The sequence below is a fragment of the Physeter macrocephalus genome, unplaced genomic scaffold (assembly GCF_002837175.3).
Source record: "Physeter macrocephalus isolate SW-GA unplaced genomic scaffold, ASM283717v5 random_430, whole genome shotgun sequence".
NCBI classification, from domain to species: Eukaryota; Metazoa; Chordata; class Mammalia; order Artiodactyla; family Physeteridae; genus Physeter; species Physeter macrocephalus.
This window is the reverse complement of record NW_021145716.1, coordinates 36838-58420: the sequence shown is the minus strand read 5'-3', so window position 1 is coordinate 58420 and position 21583 is coordinate 36838. Positions and strand designations below refer to the sequence as shown.

The window sequence follows — 21583 nt, the reverse complement described above, 5'->3', positions numbered from 1 at the left end:
CCTCCTATCCTGGCTCTGAGGGCCCTTCTCCCTGAGTGCTCACCGCAGAGACCGCTGCCCTGGCCCCCACCTGCCCTCGCATCCCTGAGCCTTTGTTCACAACAGTCCCTCTGCCTCAAACACTTCCCGTCACTTCTACAAACACTCGCCCAAACCCATGTTTTCTTTAGCCCTGGTTGCTCTCTCCCCCTCCCAGAGGCTGCCCCAGCCCTCCCACCCACCTTGCAGAGCACTTACTGCTCTCAGCCTCATGTCTAGGTACCTGCTAAAAATTCAGTCTCTACTGACTCTTAAGCCACTTGGAGGCTCCAGCACTGAGGCACTGCATCTGCATTTGCTAAATAAGATCCCACGCTTATCTCCACACACCACGAACTTCCCTATACCTCCGAGAGTCACGTTTTCGGCACTCTGAACCTAAGCTCTTTACTGTTTCCTGCCTTGGCAGAGGAAAAGGGACAGTAGTACTCCACACAAGTCACACTGGGCCTGTCCCTAAGCGAGGATTCCACTCCACCCCAGCATCTCACCAGCTGCACACCAGTCATCCGGCTGAGCAGCTTCTTTTTCCACAATGTAAAGCCCCCTCTTCCCTTCCCTCAGCAGATGAAAGGGAAGCTGGCCAAGCGGGGAAGGGGGCACACAGCTGAGAGCTGACAATCACAACAAGCACCAAGGGGGGTGGGCAGAATCAAAAACCAAAGGCTGGGCAGACTCACCAGAGGAAACGATATTAGCTCATCTGAATTCATAGCACTCAGCTCCTTCTTAGAGATGGGGAAACTCGGAGGCAGGAAGTACCGTAAACAATTCCTAAACAAGAAAGAAGGTGGAGACTGGAAATCAGAATGGCACAGAGCTAGTGGAGAACCAGCGCTGACCCCGGAGCAGGACGACAACGCACCGAAGGATCTGGACGAGGAGGTCAATGGTCTCGTGGTTGGTGCTCGGGGCGGTGGTGTCGGGCTCAATGCGAATGCAGTCCGAGGTGGAGGGTTCCGCCATGGCTACAGGCTGCTGGGCCACCGCCGCCTCCTCCTCCTCCTCCCCGCCCTCCTGCTGTGTGTCCGGGCTCTGATACTCCGGGGAAGGGGGCTTCATCAACCGCACATCCTCACTGCCTTTCTCCACCCTAGGGAGGACCCAGTGTTTGTGTCACATGTGTCCCAGGCTCCCAGGATGTGCTGCCTGCCCCTGCCCAACTCTGTCAACCCAGCCTCCTAGAAGGGGCATTACCAGCGGTCTCTTGGTGTCGTGTCCGTGGGCACATAGTCAAATTTCACCTTCCACCGCACCACATTCTTGCCCAACTCCACGGCTGTGACACGGCCTGTGTACCACTCCCTGTTCACACGCACCTCCACGTGCAGCCCTTTATCTGAGAGTGCAGATGTAGTTAGAAAACTAGAGCCCCCCACCCAGCCAGGGCCACCTCGAGAAAGGTCATCCCAGGTTCAAAGGGACAAGAACCCCTAGGAGCTTGAGGCCACTATGCCAGGGACATGGAGCCCAGCCACCCTTGTCTCCCTCCCCAACTGTCATGAGGGTGCCACAGAGCAGCATGATAACTGCCAGAGGTGAACACCAAGGAACTGATGCTAAAAATAAACACGAGGGCGTGCTAGCCTCAGCATTCTTCTCAGAATTAGACTTGAAACCATTGTTGCTTGAGAGCCTGGAGCCAGGAAAGCCTCCATGAGCCTTCAGAATATGGTGCTGCTGGCAAGAGGCCCCCTTCCCACTTCCCCACAGGCTCTGGGCACCTCCCTGAACTCACCTTTCTGAGCACTCTTGAGGTCAGCTGGGTCCTCTTCCCCAGCACTGTCTGAGAGCTGCAAGAACAGAGTCTGTGAGAGGCACTGCCAGTGCCCCTGAAGAACAGACTGTCCGCCCAGGGTCACAAGCCATCACCTCATGTCGTCTGGTGCGGCCGTTTAAATCCCCAGGCCTCACTGAGAGCCACTCTCTTAACCATTATCTCAGTATCTACACACCTGCCTCCAAAAACGTCAGTAAACAAGAGAGCAAGCATAGGGGCAGAATGTCACAGACACGGAAGCAGATCTGCGTCGGTGTCACCTCAAGCCTGTGAGTAGAGCCACAAGCCAGTCTCACTCAAGATCCTACCAGGCACCGTGTTTCTAGTCGTCTGTGTGACTGAGTGTCCTTCAAAGATGGACTAGACTTCTGAAAGGCTCAATGCTGAGAACCTACCTCATTTAAGTCCTTTTTTTCCTCCTTCACAGCAAACTTGCCCCTCTTGGACCTCTCTTTCCTCCTCTCAGCCTCTTCCTCGGCTTCTTCCTCATCAGAGACCCCAAGACTCCGCTTCCGACCAGGAGTGGCCTACAGCAAGAGAAGCGGGAACATGAGGGACCCTGGCAGCCCCTCAGGTGCTGGAAGATCCCATCTGGCCTACAGGAGCCATTCAGAGAGGGGTCTCTGGGTCTCAGTCCCCGGCAGGGCTGGGATCCCAACAGTACTAGGGTCACAGCAACCCCCGGCCTCTACGCCCACGAGGACATTTGCTCAAAGCTGTCACAGGGGAGCCTCTCAGTTCACTCCCCACTGAGCCACGCCAACCACTGCTGCAGCCCACCAAGGCTGTCACCAGGCTGCAACCTCTGCCCACCGCGTGAGAAGCCAGTGAAAGCAACTCAAGTCTGTGGAGGACCAAACCTTGGAGGGGGCACCAAAGAGCTCCCTGGACAGGGAACCAGCAAGCTCTGTGCCCCCCATGAGTGCCTTCAGCTATCAGACTCCTCCTCTGCAGGGGCAGCATGGAACGCTGATCTCCACTGAGGCTTCTCCACCCACCACCGCCCCCCATGCAGTCAACACTGCCCCCTCCATTCCCACACCACTGTGGGCAGGGCTGGAGAAGGAGGAGCATCTCACCAGGGAGAGTTTACTGGGCGGCTCCGGCTTCTTGACCACTGGAGTCTTGATGGCTCGGGGGGCGGGGACCTCCCGAGGGCTCTTGGAGTTGGGCAGCAGAGATGGTGACGGTGGCTGCGTGGGAGGGGTGGGCCGGGACGCAGTCTTGACTGGAGTGTTGGCAGGCTTTCGGGGCACCTCAGGAGGCTGGAGCAGCCTGGAAGTACTGGCCTCCTCCCGCGCTGTCGGGGCAGGAGGCTTTGGGACGCTGCCGATGACAGGAGCCTTTCGGGGCTGGCTGGCCGGTCTGGGAGCCTGCAGGGAAGGGGGTCTGCTCGGGGCATTCTTGATCACAGCAGGTAAAGGAGGTGACCGAGGACGCTGAGGTCTACGTGCAGGTTCCTGAAAGAGGCCCAGAGAGAGTGACAACATGGATCCCAGCACGAGACACCTGAGGAAAAGCCCTGCCCCTATCCCTGGGCTTTACCTCAGTGGAAGGTCTGGTGGTCACTTCCAAGGGCAATTTCTTCAGGTCAGCTTGGGAGCGGATGGGTGTGGTTTTCTGCAGGGTAAACATGATGAGGAGGTCGTTTGCGTATCTGGTACATTAAGCAAACTATTTTTGGAGCCCCAGGCTCTGGGACAGTGGGCAAATAAAAAAGAACACCTGGGCCACAGTCCTACTATTACAAGCTACCCATTCTCACTGAGAAGACAAAAATTCACAGACACTAAACTACCAGCAAATTACAGGATTCTTTATGATTAATCCAGCAATTGAGAGACTGGGGAAAAGTGTCAGTGGACTAAGTTCCTATAAAACAAGCCAAAAAGGTTGGTGCCTAAAGGCCAAAGCCGGAAAGGACAGGTGGGATTTGGCAGACAGGGAGGCATGCATACAATGAGAGCATCTGCCTGTGCAGAAGTCAGAAAGGGAAAGGCTTTTGTAATAAATATGATAAACAGTTGATACCACACATATATCTAAAAAAACCAGACTAGTCAATTAAAGAAAAAATTTAAAACAACAGTAATATAAGAGAATAAGCAGTTCTAAACGAAACACATGAAAAAATTGTTCAATTTTAGAAATATGAAATTCAAATTTAAGATGTGTATCTTCCCTTATCAAATTGGCAAAAACATTTAAAAATAAATGTACTGCTGGTAAAAAAACAAAACATAATACATCTTCTGGAGAATAATTTGGAAAAAGTTATTTAAAGAAAACATAGAATTTTAAAAATCCTTTTACTCTTTCATATTCACTTCTGGAAAACTATCCCAAGAAAATAATTATGCACTAATAAAAAAAGTATGTGTGTGTGATACGACACAAGTAAGTCGTGATCTCTATTTCTAATAAAAAAATATGTATTTATGTGTATGTAGAGGTCATAAAAAGTTGGAAGGATATGCAGTTAATGGTGGTTACCTCTAGGACAGGATATGTACTTTCTGGAGTTTCAAAACATTCTAAATGAATCGGACCTCTTCGTAATATATAAACAAAATTGTTTTTTTTTTAAAAGAATGATCAAGGCATACTGGAGAACCAGTGTGCCTGGAGGTTGGGGTTGGGAAGCTTGGGCAGCACTCATGGGTGACAGAAGGGTGAAACTGAGCCTGAGGGAACAGAGGAGACACTGAGGGGTCCTGCCCATGTGCCCACTGCCCATGACCCACACACCTGCAGGGCCTCCAGCTTCTCCTGCTGCTGGCGAATTTTCTCTGTCAGTTGCTTCTGCTTCTCTTCCTGTGTCTTCAGATCCTTTCTGAATGTCCCCAAGGGAACCTTCTGCTTCTGTTCAGAAGCCTCACACCTGTAAAGAGAAAGTGCTAGGAAGGGTGTGGCAAGATAGCTCCAGGTAGGGCAGGTTCCTTCCACCTCAGCCAACCCATGCTCTCTCTCACCAGAGCAACCTCAGACTTCCCAAATGCACAGAATTAATACTCATTTCAGGACACACTTCTATTATTTCCAGGCACTTATTATACACAGCAAGACAGAGATGTAAGGATATGAGCACTGACCTCAAGAAGCATAGTGGAAGAGTGGAAAAAGCAGGGGGGGAGGAGGGGACACCCACAAACTCCTTGTTAGAAAAAGTGCTCACCGGTCCTGCTCAGGATCAGGGTTCATGGAGCAAACCCAGGTGTCAGGGTAATCTTTTTCCACAGAACTCAGCTGGAAGGGGAGGGTCCGCCACTTCAGACACAAATCTGTGACACAAAACATACCCCCAACAAAACATCAGCCATGCCCACCAACAATAACCAGGCTCCTCCCAGCCAGGCCCAAGGCAGAGATGCCCCCGACTTTCTATGCAAAGATCCTCAGTCTGGCTCCAACTCTGCCTTCCTTACAGAACAGTCACTCTTCTCAGGGACAGTGATTCCAGCAAGGATGGAAACTTTATACCACAGACCCTCAGCGGCCCCAACCCCTCTCCCTCCTCCAGCAAAATCCTGACTCAGTCATCACTCACACTTCTACCGATGTGGTACCAAACCTTGTGAGACCCGGCAGGGCAGATGACCTCCTCCCTCATTTAGAAGGGACAGGTGGGCACAGCACAGCCCCAAGACTGAGCTCCCAGGGCCATCACCAAACAGACTCATATCCCCAGTGGGACATATGTCCCTGAATGTCAGTGCAGTCAGGAGGCCAGCAGGGCAACTATGATGGAAAGGAGTCAGGAGGAGGTGCCGACCCCCAACTCACCACACTGGATGGTGGTTGGGATTTCCATAGCTCTCCGCCGTTTGTAACGCAGCTCACTGGATGGAGGCTGGTTCCAGTTGGCAGAGAGGTAGCCGAACTCATCCCAGAACTTGATGATTCCCCGCTGGGCTGGAAGACAAGCACCCACACATCGCGTGAGGAGTCAGCCCCGAGGCAGCGAGAGGATCTCAAGGCTGGAGGTGAAGCGAAAGGGCATTACCAATGGCGATGTCCTTCCAGTACTGCGCCAGGTGCTCCCCCATCGCCCGCAGCAGGTGCCGGTACTCCTTGGCATCAGCAAAGTCCTGCTTGTTGTGTGTAGGCTCTAGGACCAGGTAGGGCACATCTACAACCCCAACGACCCCGCCACATGCCCTGCAGGAGGAGGTAGACACGGCTCTGTCACCCCACTGACCAAACCTCTCCCGCCAACCATCCTGGGCTGAAGCTCTCTCAGGCAGCACTCACATGCCCCCTTCCAGCTGTGGGCCCACTTTCTCATACATCTTGATCAGGCGGCTACAGTTGTAGATGAACATGCCGTCCAGGTCCCGGTGTTCAATGTTGACCCCAAAAACAAAGTTCAGTTCCTTGGGTTCTTTAAGCGCTCTGAGAATACAAAAGATAAATTCAAGCAGATCAACCCATTAACATACAAAAACCACGGTGTTTAAGATGCATTAAGCTTAAGCTGAAATTTGAGACACTTAAGTTTTGCCTTTGCAATTCAATATGCAACCTGTAGACTTGACAAGGACACTCACTGTGCAGTCACTCTAAGCTCCCTAATTAAAAGCATATGACTTTAGCTTTTGGTATCAAACAAGGATGTATTTAAGTATGAATGGGATTCTATGAAGCTGTTGCAAATCTCTGCAAAGATGCTTATTTAGTGGAATAAACACAAGGTCATCTGCATAACCATTCCACTAATGTGACAGTAATTAATTTTAAAAAGACAAAAATTCACAAGAACAATAAACATGTGAGAGAAGAAACGATCATGGGATAAACGTCAACAAAATCGTGGAAACTGAAAAGTAGATGGATGATCAGTGGACAGACTCACGGGGCAGATACCCAAAACCTAGGCCTGTGGTGAGGAGGCCAAGAAGTAAGCAGGGACTCAGGCCCAGAGCATGCAGAGGCTCCAGACGTGGAGGGGGACACGAAGATCATGTAATGAGCCAAGACAAATGCCCAGTCTAGATAAAAAGGAACAAACTCAATCTATAGCATTATTCCACACTTGTAACCAGGGATACAAAAAAGAGTACATATCACCACCAGGTGGGAGAAGTATAAGGGAGTTTACAGCTGTATTTCTTAAATATTCTGTATTTTACAAGTTGTATACAACGAGCATTTTATACATCATTTAAATGAAAAGAACAAAAAAGGAAAAAGGAAAGAAGAGGGAAAGGATGGGCAAGGTGGGGAGAGAATGGAGAGAGAAAAGGGGAGAAAGGAAGGGAGGGAGGGGGGAGGGAAGGTGAAAGAGCTGCCAGTGAGGACATGCTGGTGTTCAACTCAAGGTGCTGGCTCTGCCCACCTTGTCCTGGCTCAGGGGAGAACTGAGCTGGGGAACCTCTCCTGCGGTGGGCATGTGACAAACATCTGGGAGTCACAACATTAATGGCTTTCTCAAAGCAATCTGCATGTGACAGAATGGCAACCTTGTGGGGTGGAGAGGGATTCCTCAAGCTCTTTCTTTGTCAATAATCCATACAAAAGCTACATAACTTTAAAAGACCCAAGGCCAGCCGGGCACTCACCGCTGCTTGGCCTCCTTGATCCGCTTCTTGACATCAGCTTCTCTGCGAAGGGTAATGGCCGTGTTCTGGACCTGTCGCAACATCACCTGGAAACACATGCCAGCACCAAGTAAGGAGAGGAAGTGCTCTGGGCCACAGCCGGTAATATCATTAACAACACATCTGAAACTTCTCACTTTAAATCACATGGATGCAAAACCAGACCTGGAAATTTACTTCCTTTCCACAGAAAAGGGCCCTCACTAGGGACAAACACAAAAGCTGTGCTTCACTTGACCAGACTTGCTGACACAGAGGAGGAAACACCCCCAACCGAAACAACAGTCTGCAGAGGTGTGTGTCGCAGGGGAGGGGTGGAGAACTGCTCTGACCCTCACTGCTGTGTGTGACCTGCGGAAAGTGACCCTCTTCCATTTCTTTCTATAAACTGAGGATACTAACAGTGTCCACCTCATATGGCTGCCAAGATCCTGCCATACAGTGTGTTCAATAGTGACTATGGAAACATCATCACATCTCATTTTGCAGCTCTAGGGCAAGGAGTTCATGACTGGCGGGAGACAAGAGCCAGGCCAGCTCTGGGATCCTAAGGGCAGCAACGCTGGAGAAGAGCTGCTGGGTCTGGGGCCTCACCCTGGAGTCCCGCGTGAGGTCTCCGCCCAGGCGCACTTCTAATGTCCGAGCTTTGCTCTCCGCCTCCCTTGCCTTCTCTTCAGCTGAAACCCAGAAGAAACCATGATAAGAATTCAAAAGGTCAAAACTCTTAGCTATCCCTCCTGGACCCCACAGTGCAATCCCCATATGAGACGTTCATACACTGTCAGGGAACAGGTGAGCTGGGAGAGCAGCCTCCTTGCTTGGAAAGTCAAGGAGGCCCTAAGGAAAACAGACACCTTTTCCAACTTTACAAATGAATCAGAACAGGTCAAGCACTGCCCAAGGCAACCAGAGTTAAACCCTCAGCAGGAGCTGGAAGTTACCAACAGTCTTCAGCCAATCACTCTCCTTGAGCAGCCAAGAAGCTTTGTCAGCAAGAGAGACCTTGACATTTTTGCCCTGGAGTCAAGAAAACCAATTTCACAAGTATTTGTGCCAGAGGACAGTGTGGGACTCTTCACTGTGGGCAGGCAAGCTTTAGATAACAGCCTGTAAATAAATGGCTGAAGGAGTAGCCAGAAAAACTGCTGAGGGAGAGGTGGGAGAGAAACTGGACCAGTGGCTCAGGAAAGCCCACCCCTGGGTGTTGCATGGAGCTTTTGCCTGGATCCTGCTTTTGCCACAAGCAACATTCCCCCAGACGACCCTCCTGCCCAGGGGGTCATTACCAATCCGTGCCACGTGCTCAGCTTTCTTCACCTCCTGCTCCGCGCGGGTCTTGAACCGGCTTGACGTGTACTTGTACATCCTGGGGGGGGGCGGGGGGCGAGTAACCAGAGGGCCTGAGCACCAGAGGTGCAGGGCAGCAACTATTTTGGCCCCACAATGAGTCAAAGCCAAGCTTATTTTAGCAAAAAGACTCAATTCCCTACTCCACTTGCCCCTTGCCATCCTGCTCCATCTTTGAAAAGCAACCTCACTACTCTCGAGTATGTCATTAATCCCACAGCAGAAACCAACCTCAGCAACCAGCAGGGCCTCTGCTTCCCTGTGTACTGTCTAAAGGGCCATCGGCCCTGCAACCAAGAGGCTCAGACAGCTCACCGTGTCAGGCTGAGCACCCTCCGCCCTCACAGAAGGCACACTCAACAAGCCTCACCAGCCACCTCTGCCCCTCCCTCAGGACCCAGTAGTTTGTCTGCAGTTAATCACAAGCAACTTAAAAGACCCAAACGCAGTCAACACTGTCAGAGCCGCTCATCCACCATCACTCCAAAGATGCCCCAGGGACACGTGGCCAGGCCCCATCCTTGGCCCAAAGGAAACAGCAGGCCAGGGTAGGCAGGCCCCTACCTGGGCTTGTAGAGGCAGCAGGAGAGCCTCTTGGTCTGCACCTTGTGCCCGTGGATGAAGATCCGCATCCGGGGATCAATGTAGAGCACGGCAGCATAGGCGCGGAAGGAGCGGCGCTCTGGCTTCCTGGAGGCAGCAGAATGGAGGGTGCTGTCACCCTCCCACCACCAGCCAACCGAAGGCCTGGGCGGACAGCCTCTCTGCAGGCTCTCCACCTTTCCACCTCCCATCTCGGCTTCTCTTGCTGCCCTGAGGGGTGCTTCCTCTGTGTGGGCACCACATCCCACCTCCTCTCACGTTCTGGCACAGACACCTAAACTGGCCCCACCACCCCACCACGGACCTGGCAATTCCTCTCCCCTCTCTAGGCCTTGGTCTCTTCCTCATTCAAGTTAAGGAGCTGGGGCAAGGATCTGGATTAGCTGAGGACCTGCTGTCCTTCTATTCATCCCTTCTGCCTTGTGGCAGGAAGACATTATTGAGTTCTCAGCTTTACCAGCTCTAAAACTGGGGAATTCAGGGAACAAGCTCACCGCTCTCTCCCTCAAGTCACCTCCCTTTTCCTCCCTACCCAGCCACACTCACGTGCCCTCCGGGGAAGTCTCTGCCATCTGGATATCTCTTGGATTTGAGATTATGTCCAGCTCTGGCTCTCCGTTATCCATGAGTTTGAGATTGAAGATGATCACCAGCGTTCCTAGGGAATAAAAATCCTGTGGTTCTACCAGGTACCCCCAGCCAATCCCCAAACTGCTCCTGGCTCTGGAGCTCCCTGATGATAGAGGCCGCAGGTCTACTTACCACTGTCCCCAGGAATCTTCATGAACTGAGTCATCACTTCCTCTTCATTGCGGAAGGGAGAATACTTATAGATGAGTTCCGTCTCGATGGCAAACTTCTCCACGTTGTCTGTGACAGGTTCCCGGGTCCGAGCATTCCAGGTGGGCAATGGGACTATCACCTTTGGAGGAAGCACAAGCAGACGCTTGAAGGAAGCCCTGGAACAGCCTTCCCCCTGCAAATGTGCGTCCATCTTGTCCCTCCCCACAGTAGCTCCACACTGCCCCAAGGTGAGGCTTAAGCCCCCCAGCCTGGCATCAGTGGCTCTAGCTTCTGCCCCTTCCCAAGACTCTGCCTCACACTGCTAGGTCCTCTGGGGTATGCTGGCTTATGGCCTGGGGGTCTCTGCATGAGCAGTTCCCTGCTTGGGATGTCCCTGGTCATCTTCCCTATTTGGTAATAAGTCTATTATTTCCACCAAGCAAAACATATTTGCAATGGTCTAGTGAATCTAAAGACACACACAAACATAACTTATAACTCAGCAATTCTACTCCCAGGTATATATCCTAGGAGAAATAAAATCTAAAAACAAAACCCTACAGTATGAGTCCATTTATATAAAATTCATAAATAGGCAAAAAATAAACTATTATTCAAGAATGCATACACAGGTGACAAAATTATAAAGAAAAACAAGGAAATGACTGATCATCACCAAGGCAGTTCCTTAAAAGGTGCTATAAAGAATATGATTGGTTAGGGGCACATGGGGACTTCCAGCATCAGTCTATGGTGGTGGCTACGTGGGTATTTGCTTTATAACTACTCTCAACTGTACGTAGGTTATTTTTTTAATTTTATTGAAGTCTAGTTGATTTACAACAATGTTGTGTTAATTTCTGCTGTACAGCAAAGTGATTCAGTTATACATATATATATATTTTAATACATTCTTCCGTATGTATATAACATTTAATCTTACATCTACATAATCTTGTAGAAAATCCTACCCTTGTCAATTATACCTCAATAAAGCTGGGAGAAAAATCCTACTAATTCTTCAAAAACCCTACCTCAAACACCACTTCCCCAGAGGCATCAACGTGCACCTCTCCCTCCCCCGACCCCTCTCCCAGGTGCCAGGGAGCCCTGTAGCCTGGGATTCCCTCTGCAGAGCAAACCACTCCAGGCACCTCAGAGGTTCAAAACGGATGGCCCACCCTGCAGAAAAGGGGATTCTGTATTTTTACAAGCTCTGCAGTGATAAACTGTTAAGAGTTCTGAGGCATTTTACTGGTTTCTAAGAAGCTGTAGTATTCAGCCCTGGGGCTGGTCTGGACACATTCCCACCCAGCTAAAAGTGATCTTATTTTGAAATCTTGGCTGAGTTCACACTACAGTACAATCCAAAACAGTGACCTTCTAGCACCAAGTAAGGAAAAAATTTCAACCTAGCTTTTTCACCAGGGGAATTGAGTTCCATTTGTGTTCTGTGAATTGGTACCTCCTTTACACCTCCCAATCTTCACAGCAGTCCCAGGTGACAACGGCATTACTTTAACCTCTGGGCACTCACCTCATTTGACACCCACCCACCATCGGAATATTCCTCCTTTACTTTCAGGGTCACCACTCCCCTGGCTTTCCTCCTACCCCTCTGGCCGCTCCTGCCTCCTTTGCTGCTTTCCCCTTCTCCCTAGCCTTTACATGCGGGCAGGCACGCCTAAGACTCCAGGCCCTCTTCTCCACACGCTCTTTTAGGTGAGCCCATTCACTACGAAGATTCCCGGGAGTCTATGCCTCCCCTGAGCTCCAGACCCAGACTTAACTTTGCGTGTCCAGGACAAAACATACATGCTTCCCCTCCACACTGCCCCTCTTCCATCCTTCCCCAGCTCCAGACAGCCCACCCCCAAGTGCCATACCAGGACCTCAGCCATCTACAACCCCCCCCTTCCCATTTCCCCTTTCCAACTGATTAAACACCGAATCTGCGGCCACTCCTATTTCTCTCACCTCCCTGCTGGAGTCCTATAGACAGCCCGGGCCTCTGACACCAACACCCCAATCTTTCCAATCCAGCCACCACACAATAACCAAACTGATCTTTTCAAAGAGGATCTAATATGTTGCTTAGATTCCCTTTCGTGGCTGCTTTTAATAAAGTCCCACACACTCCCCAAGGCCCAGAGGTCAGGCCCGACCTGCCCTCTCTGCTCTCCAGAGGCCACCACCTCTCGTCAGCTGGCCCCTCTGCCCTTCCCACAGCCCCCACCAGCTCTCAGGCCAGGAACAGACCGTTTCTATTGACGCGTAGCCCCTGCTCGCACCACCCTCAGTCCAGCAGGAAGCAGTCCTGAAAAGCCCAGCCGGGGCCAAATCCTCCTGCCCCACCTTTCCCGGGAGTGCTTGCCAGCTGCAGCACTTCTCTCACTCACCAAAAAGGCAAACAAACCCAGTGGCTCACGAAGTGAAGATGGCAGAAAAAGAGCCTTTCGTTCCCAGCATGAACTGATTTGCTATGATTTAGGCTCACATCTAAACAAGGGCAGTACCAGTTTACTCACAGCCAACCAACACAGATGAGTTAGATTGACACTTTGACCGCATTTCACCTGTTTAAGTGACAGGATTGAATTTCTCTCTGCAGACCCTCTTGGCCCCCTCTCAAGCTCTGGCCTCCATTTCTCACACAGGAAAGGAGTTAAGAGTCCTGTCTGAGGCTAGGCAGGCCAAGGCCTTCCCTGATCCTCCCATGAGCAGGCGCAGACCTCACCAAACCAGCTCTGCAGATATGAGCCACCAGGCCCAAAGAGAATCAGCTGTGCATGTGTTTAACTTACACAGTTAATTACCAAAAGGTTTCAAAATCAGAATATTTTAGTCATTAGGCCTTCCTTCCAGCGTAACAATAATCAGCTGAGGCTGAGTGTCAGCTGCCACTTACTGAAAAACTTAAATGATTTTCCATGTGTTCAACTGCTTCACTACCTGCCCAGGCCCTGCAGGTATCAGACTTGTAGCTTCTGATATAAATGGTTAGAGCAACACATTTCCTCAAAAGGAAAATGCACTCACAGCACATTCCACAAAATCACCATCATATGGGAAAGACAGTGCTGTTCCTATTATTGTCACCAGCTGTGGTCTCCACCCATAGTCAGAGAAGCCCCAAATACTCCCCCTGATAAAACAGCTCTCTCCAGTGACATCCCCCACCCCAGGACTGAATTCAAGCTGCAGATCTAGGAGACCTACAAATCCAACTCTTGGTTCCTGACACTTGATGGCCTCATTCTCAGAACTGGGACAACTCTTCTCTGAAGCTGTGAGATTTTACTTCCTCTCACATTAAGACACCTGCCTTAACCCCTCAACCAGTTCATCCAACGAATCAGCTAATCCCATAACGGGATGTGGCTGCAATCCTGCAACCCCAATAAGCCCAGCATGCAAATGACCTATGAAAACAGCCTGGGCAGAACTAGGAAGTGGAATGGTGACTGGGAGCACAAGGATGGGACCTACTTCATCAATGCCTTCCTCCTCGTGAAAGGTACGCGACAGGAAGAGACAGGTCATGGTCTCTTCCTTCTTGGTGAAGAGGATAAAATCCTTCCCAATGCGCATCGAGCCCCTGAAAGGGAAGCAGAAATGGGTTATTCTCCTAGGGATTCAAAAGCTCATCTGAAGAAGGAGCAAATCCCCCCTCTGGATGTGATGAAACTGCCTTTGGAGGGCTCCCCTAAAGGCCTCCCTGGGACCCAGGACCCTGAGCTGAGCTCCACAGCCCTCGCTCCCTTCTCCTCCCCGCCCCCGACTCCCGACACTCCTCCTCCTGCTCTTCCATGGGCCTCAGTTTCTCCTCATCACCTTCTCGACCACATTTACCCAGCACGCAGGGTTCTCTCACCACCAAGCATCAGCCCCAAGGGAGTCTCACCCCAGCTTGTCACTGCCTGGGCTCTGGTTTCTTCCCAGCCACACAGGGCTGCTGTGGCCTGTGAGCCACCAGGTTTCACTCCAGTAACACCTCCAACACACACATCACCTTCCACACTGAGCACATACAGGTCTCACCCTGTCCTTCCTTCACTGACACAAACTCCCCTCCCATCCACTCATCAAACGGCAGCACCATCAAGGGAACAGCCCACTGCCTATGCTCACAAGTCCTCAAAAAACCAGGATGACCCCAAGGCTCAGCCAAACACAGGGCTAACCAAAGTATCGCTGTTGAGCACAGTTCCAAGGAGGCCTACAATTGGCTCATGTCCTGTAACCACAACCATCTTGTGTCTTGAATTGTTTTGCCACCTCAACTCATTAAGCCACAGGTCCCTGCTTTAGGAAGCAACCGGTTTCTGAAAAATGTGCCTTCAGGCTGACTTCCACAAGGCAAAAGTCTGAACAGAATCAACTGCTCCTTCCTCTATTTGGCTGAGTTAATCCTTCTGAGGAGCAGGCAAGGACAGGCCTTTCCAGGAAACACTGAACAGGGCAAAAGCATGAAGCACCAGTGGGAGCCGGACCCACTGACCTGTCTTCTGAGCAGCTTCTGGCTTCATGGCTATTACTTCATTAGTCCTAATACCCCAGGGAGGTGATGGTGGCGGGAAGCCTTATTACTCCCTTCTATGTAAATACAAATACAAACTGGGCCAGTGTGCCAAGTACGCAAATGAACACCATGCCCCATTTCCCCGAATGTTCAGGAAAACTCCAGGACACTATCCAGAGACGCCCTGGTGGCTGCCAAGTTGTTTTTCTCCTCTTCCAGTTCCCGAGGTGCTGGCAATGCTCCCTCCCCAGACAATCTCACAGTCCTCCTCCTGCCTCCCTGAAACTTACCGGTGGCAAAAAGAGGCACATTAGCTTGCCTTCTGCCAAAGCTTGCTCTTACCCTAATTTGGCAAAACCTCTCACTTTGTGCCTCTTCCCTGTCTTTGATCCTGACCTTGGAGGGTAAATAGCAACAACCCAGAAATGCCACTTCTCTGCTGGCTTCTCTGCTTCACAGCCCTATTCTCACCACAAATCACTTCCTCCTGAAACTTTCAACTTCTACACTGGTTTCAAAATGAATTCACTCTGAACACTAGATGGCTCCATCTCAATGGCGCCTTCTCAAAAGTCGTTCTACCAAATTCGCTGATGACAACACTCTCAACTTCGGTATGCTATCCTTCCTGGTCTTCTAAGCACTTCCAGAATCACATTTCATTTGCTCCTGAAACTTCCTCAGTAAGGAAGAATGTCAGAGTTTAGAAGCCCATTTTCTACAGTAGGAAACAGATACTCAGAGAAGGTGAAACGGCTTGTCTGAAGTCACAGAGCTGATAAAACCAGGATGGGGTTTTATCTATAATCCAGAAGGGAAGTCAGGGTTTCTTACATCTGACTCTAGGAGACCTCAGTTGTTGGAAACGTAGATCACCACACCAGAATCACCTGGGCCCTACCCCAGGCCCACCAAATCAGGCCAAAAATCTACCACAGAAAGATCAAAGGAGAGATAAGGTAAGAAGGGAGAAACTAGGCTAGGGCTCTCACAATAATGATAGCATTTAATTCTTAACCTACTCATATGTGTTACAATCTCAATTTACAAAGGAGGAGGTTGAGGCTCAAAGAAGCAATTAAGCGGCTGATGTCAGATTTGAACTTTGGTTTGACTGAAGTGAGATGGACAGCAGCTCCGGCTGCTGTCAGCTCTACACTTGGGCATTTTCACACCTTTGGGCAAGTCACTTCACCCCTATAAACCTCAATTTTCTCATCTGAAGATGAGAATCATAGTACCTATACCTCACAGGGCTATGGTGAGAATTAAACGAAATCATCCAAGTAAAGTTTTTAGCACAGTGGCCAGCACATGGTAAATGCTTGTTATTGAGGGACAAGTGGGAGATCCAGGTACCAGGTCCCTGCCATCATGGGAAGCACTCTCTCTCTTCCCCATGCACCCAAGCCGGTTGCATGGAGGGACAACTGATGCTGCTGCCCAACCAAACACTACCCTCAAATAAAACAACACATTTCCACAGAAAGACTAGAAACGTGACTCAGAATTCCATTTGTACAAACTCCAATCCCACTAAATCTTATTCCATCCAAAGGTATGTACAGCTGGAAGTGAGCATTTCAGAAATAGAAATCTTTCTCTTGGGGCTTCACTCAAAACCAGAACACCACATTCCAAATGCCAAACAAGTGGGAACCAAGGGCTGAGAAAGAAGCCCCAAGGGATGGGGAGACATTAGGTAGGTCCCTGCTACAGGGCCTGGCAGGACATATGAGTAGCAACCAGGTCCTTTGGTGGTGGTGGGGGGGGGGGGTTCGGGTCTCTCACTCACTCACCCTGGATCCCCAGTGCCTGGCACAAAGCGTGACAGGTGCTCAGGGGACAGGCTGCACCACGGAGTGACCCCCTCACCATCTCATAAGCAACCTAAGCCCACAAAACAGCCACTTGCATCTTCAACCACAGGGTAAAAATAAGAATTTTCAGTAGGAGGAGAGGTGCTGTTTCAGAGCACAGTGCCAAGAGAAACCTACACCTTCTCCCACCTCAATGATTTTAGATGTTCATACTCTTTGATCTCTGATGTAGGCTGGACATCATCTGCTAAGTCCCCAAACCACAACTCCTTCCCGACTCTCCTCCTGTTCCAGAATTACAGTGACGGAAGGACAAGGACGAGGAACATTTTCATTGGACAGAAGAAGGAGGGCATTACTCGATTTTGTTTCGAGTCCTGGGACAGGCTTCTAGTATACTTACGATTTTAACCCATTCCCGTACTGCCCAATCTGGGTGGACTCAGGCGTTCTCTTGGCTGACTTCCCAAACTGGATCACACTGGCAGCATCACCTTAAGTGGCGGACACAAGAGAAAGTGAGAAGTTTGCTTTTCTTTCCCAGACTCTCAAAAATCAAAGGTCTGAGCCTTGTTAAATCCAAGCAGGGCTGTCTGTCTACTGAAAACCTCTGTCCAAGGAAATTCACAACCATGAGGCAAATGGAGGAAACCTCTGACTGGCCTGTCAGTACCGCCATCACTAGGCCCTTGTTCTGTTACCAGAACGTGGTAATAAGGCTGGGGGAGGCCACCACAGTTCCAGCTCCAGGATGTTACACAAGCTGATAAATACAATGTCAAGAGACAGGTAATCTGATGGACTTCAGGCTGCCATTCAGATCCTATCTCCCATGCTAGAACAAAACTCAGCAAATCTGTGAGTGGAATTAAGCCTGAGATGTTGCAAGAGACCTCCCTCTCCCTTCTAGTCAAAAGAGTAAGGCAACAGAAAAACAAGTTAACACAATAAGCATTTTGTAAAAATGGTTACATCCTCCCCAAAAGAAGCAATCAGCCCAACACTTACTTGGATCCATTCCTGCTCCATCATCCAAAAAACAAAGCATAAATCCTCCGCGAAGGTCCTCTCGCCTTTCTGTAAAAGAAGGAGCTGCCATTATTGGGCAGTTACCCACCAGAGGGCGGCAACTTGTGCGTGATCAGAAGGTGGATCAATGTGAAGCTTAGTCCAAAAAGGCCTTCTCCTTCTAACAGTCCTAGCTAGTGTGAGTTAAATGTCAGGGCCCTTGATGGTAGGAATTTCCATCAAAGGCTCTCCAATGCATTCTAGTTCATGACAAAGCATGAGAGAATCTATAAGGAGGGGACAGAGAATACCTAGTCCAGCATCTAGCCACAGCCAGGGCCACTGAACATGCACGGATTTCATACACACCTCAACCATCCTTCTGCCTCTCTGCACCTGGATTTTTTTCTGCCTCCTGCTGTGGACACTAAAGTACTCCAACTACTACATGCTGTACCTTATCAACAGTGCTCAAATTCAACAGGGCACCTCATTTGTGGGTTAAGTTTGGGGTAGCGTTCAGATAAAGTGATCGAGCCAGACATGCTGTGAACACAGTGGTAGCAGCTGCTATCTAGAAGGTAAATTACTAAGTCAGTATGTGACTATCCCCAGGCCAACCATAGTTTCTGGGCCATCAGTATTCATCGTCACATCCCCTCCTTGCTATGGGTCCTTCAAATAGCTCCCCATCCCAGAAGTGAGATGGCACAGAGTGTAATGAGAGCTGCCTGGTTTCCAACTGGACCTGCTCGACTGGAGAGAGGAACAGTCCTTCGACAATAAGAGACAGAGCAGCTGTGGCAGGGCGTCCTGGCCGACAGGAAGGAAATGCATGAGACTAAGGCTGCCATTCCAGTGGCTAGAAGAACCCCTTCCTTCAGCAGCTGTCTCTACAGCAGCAAGTGGTCACTCAGAGCAGTCTGGGTCCAAGCACATCAGAAACACTGGAGAAGAGATTCCCAAATAGGGAAGCAGACCAAACTAGAGTTTCCAAGGTGCCTTTTGACCCCAGTGATGAGGACTAGGCAGGCAAAGGAGGACAGCACAGACCTTGGAATCAGGAGAGCATTTGTACTAAAAAGGAAGAAGGTCAGTTTAAGGTACTACAGGGATAAGCCCAAGGCTGCCTTGGAGTCTATTCCCTAATTGAGGACATTTTTGTCTCCCCCAAGCTGCAGTTCACCAACTTCACCCAACTATCTAAGCAGTGGAACCTCAGTTTAAAATGCTCTTTGTCCTCCCCTCAAGCTAAATATTCAAGTAAGTCATAACCACCTCTGTTAAATGGACCAGTTAATGTAATTTAAAATGCTATTTCAGAAGTACTATAAGCCACAGAGATTTTCAAATATCATTCGATGTTCAGGAAGCTGAACTTTGCTGAAACATTAATCACAGGTGCTTCCTGAAAGTTTGAGAATAAGGACCTTCTTGGAAGTACTACTGGTAGATAAAAAAATTTTTCCTATGGCAGTGCCTTTTATCAGTCTGGAGAACCCAAATGAGATCTAGTAAGCAGAAGCAACTGCAAAAAAGGTGCAAAAATTCCTCAAAGTTTCCTTCTGGAGGAAGCAAAGTGTCATATGGAGACTGAAACTGGGTCAGGAACAGAGTGTGGTAAAGGAAGTGTTCTAAATCTAGCCAAGAGCCATTTGCTGTATGCTTTAGCCATAAAACGTACATGAAGACTCTCCTTTGGGATCTAGAAATTGGTTCAAGCCAAGTGTATCTGAAAAATCTCCAAGGATTGATTACTGGCATTTCTTGAACACTACCTAGGAATTACTTCTAGGTCCTTATGTTTGGTAGAACAGGACTCAAAGGCTGTTTTTCTTTTTTTTTTAATTTTGATGCTTTTTTTTTTTTTTTAATTTATTCATGTCTGGCTGCGTTGGGTCTTTGTTGCTGCGTGTGGGCTTTCTCTAGTTGCAGCAAGCGGGGGCTACTCTTCGCTGCGGTGAGCAAGCTTCTCATTGCAGTGGCTTCTCTTGTTGTGGAGCATGGGCTCAAGGTGCACGGGCTTCAGTAGCTGTGGCACACGGGCTCGGTAGTTGTGGCTCGCGGGCTCTAGAGCACAGGCTCAGTAGCTGCGGCACACAGGCTCAGCTGCTCTATGGCATGTGGGATCTTCCCGGACCAGAGCTTGAACCCGTGTGCCCTGCATTGGCAGGCGGATTCTTAACCACTGCGCCACCAGGGAAGTCCACACAGGCTGTTTTAACACACAATCATCACTTAGCAGTGGGTCTGAGATCCCTTTCTTGCCCAAGGACTTCATTTTAAAGCTTTTTCATTATGTTTATGAGAGTAAGAGACCCACCTATGGAGGGTCCTCCTGGCCACACAGTGACCAACAGTCTGTAAGCAGCTAGCAGTGCTCAGGTCCACGGTCACGTGTGGCACTGCCTCAGGGCCCAAACAGACTAGCTGACACAGCAGTAACTCCTTCAACTTTGTAAGGAGTCAGTATGGCATCTTCACTTGACTAAAATGCTGATCCCAATCACTCAGTTATTCGATGTGCCTGGCTCTGTGATGAAGATAACAGCTGAGAATAATGCAGATGTGATCACTGCCTTCAGGGAGCTTACAGTCCATAGGACGCTACTCCCTGTAGCAGATCAGTAAGCAGGAGGGTTTAAGCAGAAGGAGACTGAAAAGAGCGTCAGCTAGAGCAAAGGCAGTGTGCATAAGGATCACCTGAAGAGCCTGTTAAAATACAGATTCGGGGCTCCACCCTGCAGAGTCTAGTAGTGTGGGTCGGAGGTGGTACCTGAGAATTTGCATTTCTAACAAGGTCCCAGGTGATGCCAAAACTGTCCACCACTGGACCACTCTTTGAGAAGCAGAGAGCTAGAGCTAGCAAGAATTAGAAGGCCTCTCTGCTCGAACCTATCTCCCCAGACATTCCAGCAGTTAGAAATGCATTCCTAACACATTCTATTTACTTTAGTCAGTCAATTGAGTGCTATCTAAAGCCTCTAAGCAAAGGATTTTTATGAAGATGGGGGAGTTCTGGACAGAGGGGAGTCTAGGCAGCTGGAGGTTGTCTGCTCCCCGTCCCAACATACATCTCAGAAGCAAGACAAGGAGGGCAAAGCCAAACTACCTTCTTTGCAGTTGTGCTTCAGGCCCTGGTATCAGCTATGTACAATCACAGACCCAGTGTGGAAGGCTGCACATCTAAGTTTCTCCCAACATGACCAAGTCTGGCCTCTCCAAGTTAGCCCAACTTTCCTCCATCCAACTCCCATTGGGGAGAACAGGAAAAAGAAAGAAGCTGGAAAGGAGATGTGAAATGGAGCTATAAGTCAAAAGTCAGAGGTGATAAAATGATGTTGTCCTCAACGGAGGCTGTAACAGAACGACACTCAAGTTCCTCGTACTTTGCAATGTGTTTAAGCAGTATTCGTTTCAGCTACATTTGCTCTAATTTTCCATTTACTAACCATTGACCTGGAATCACAAAAGGGATCTTTCTTTGAAGCATGGCAGTCCCTATCCAAGGAAGTCCAGAAAATCAATAAAAACACAGTACTTCTGACAGGCAAGTTATGGTCTGGCCCCACCTAACAGGAATGCTTTGGATACGGGAGTCTGGTTCCTTTCTCACCCTTCTTTAAATTACAAAGTGAATGTGTGGCGAATTCAAACTACATCTGATGTTTGGGGAGATTTCTGAGTTCAGTTATCAATCTAGTTTCAGAATGGGAGACAGGAAGATACTTTCCCCGATACAGTAAGAACAAAAACTTTATATTACTAATTCTATTATTCTACTTGTAAAATGAAGTTGCTTTTATTCCTCCTGTTGAATGTGTTAATACGGCACTGAGGTAGAAAAGCGTGAAGTTAGGGGCACCTCAGTCAAGATTCCCAATCTTGGGCTTGCCTGGTGGCACAGTGGTTGAGAGTCCGCCTGCCAATGCAGGGGACACTGGTTCGTGCCCCGGTCCAGGAAGATCCCACATGCCGCGGAGCAGATGGGCCCGTGAGCCATGGCCACTGAGCCTGCTCGTCCGGAGCCTGTGCTCCGCAATGGGAGAGGCCACAACAGTGAGAGGCCCGCGTACCGCAAAAA

The 21583-nt window shown here is 49.6% G+C and overlaps 1 protein-coding gene across 1 annotated transcript in view; it reads right to left on the bottom strand.

The window, feature by feature from the left end:
• Positions 1-719: 719 nt before the first annotated feature.
• The window catches only part of MORC2 (MORC family CW-type zinc finger 2), a gene marked incomplete at its 3' end in the record, with an annotated part of 36073 nt that continues 15209 nt past the window's right edge, over positions 720-21583 (bottom strand). The window contains exons 4-24 of the mRNA XM_028485527.2: positions 17500-17568; positions 16895-16985; positions 13639-13747; positions 10129-10288; positions 9913-10024; positions 9328-9453; positions 8703-8782; positions 8011-8093; positions 7378-7463; positions 6071-6211; positions 5823-5977; positions 5603-5731; positions 4995-5100; positions 4568-4700; positions 3365-3439; positions 2899-3279; positions 2215-2346; positions 1778-1832; positions 1237-1378; positions 905-1132; positions 720-813 (exon numbers count right to left, since the gene is read on the bottom strand). Coding sequence (XP_028341328.1) covers positions 720-813; positions 905-1132; positions 1237-1378; positions 1778-1832; positions 2215-2346; positions 2899-3279; positions 3365-3439; positions 4568-4700; positions 4995-5100; positions 5603-5731; positions 5823-5977; positions 6071-6211; positions 7378-7463; positions 8011-8093; positions 8703-8782; positions 9328-9453; positions 9913-10024; positions 10129-10288; positions 13639-13747; positions 16895-16985; positions 17500-17568 — 2687 coding nt within the window. The remainder of the gene's footprint in view (positions 814-904; positions 1133-1236; positions 1379-1777; positions 1833-2214; positions 2347-2898; positions 3280-3364; positions 3440-4567; positions 4701-4994; positions 5101-5602; positions 5732-5822; positions 5978-6070; positions 6212-7377; positions 7464-8010; positions 8094-8702; positions 8783-9327; positions 9454-9912; positions 10025-10128; positions 10289-13638; positions 13748-16894; positions 16986-17499; positions 17569-21583) is intronic.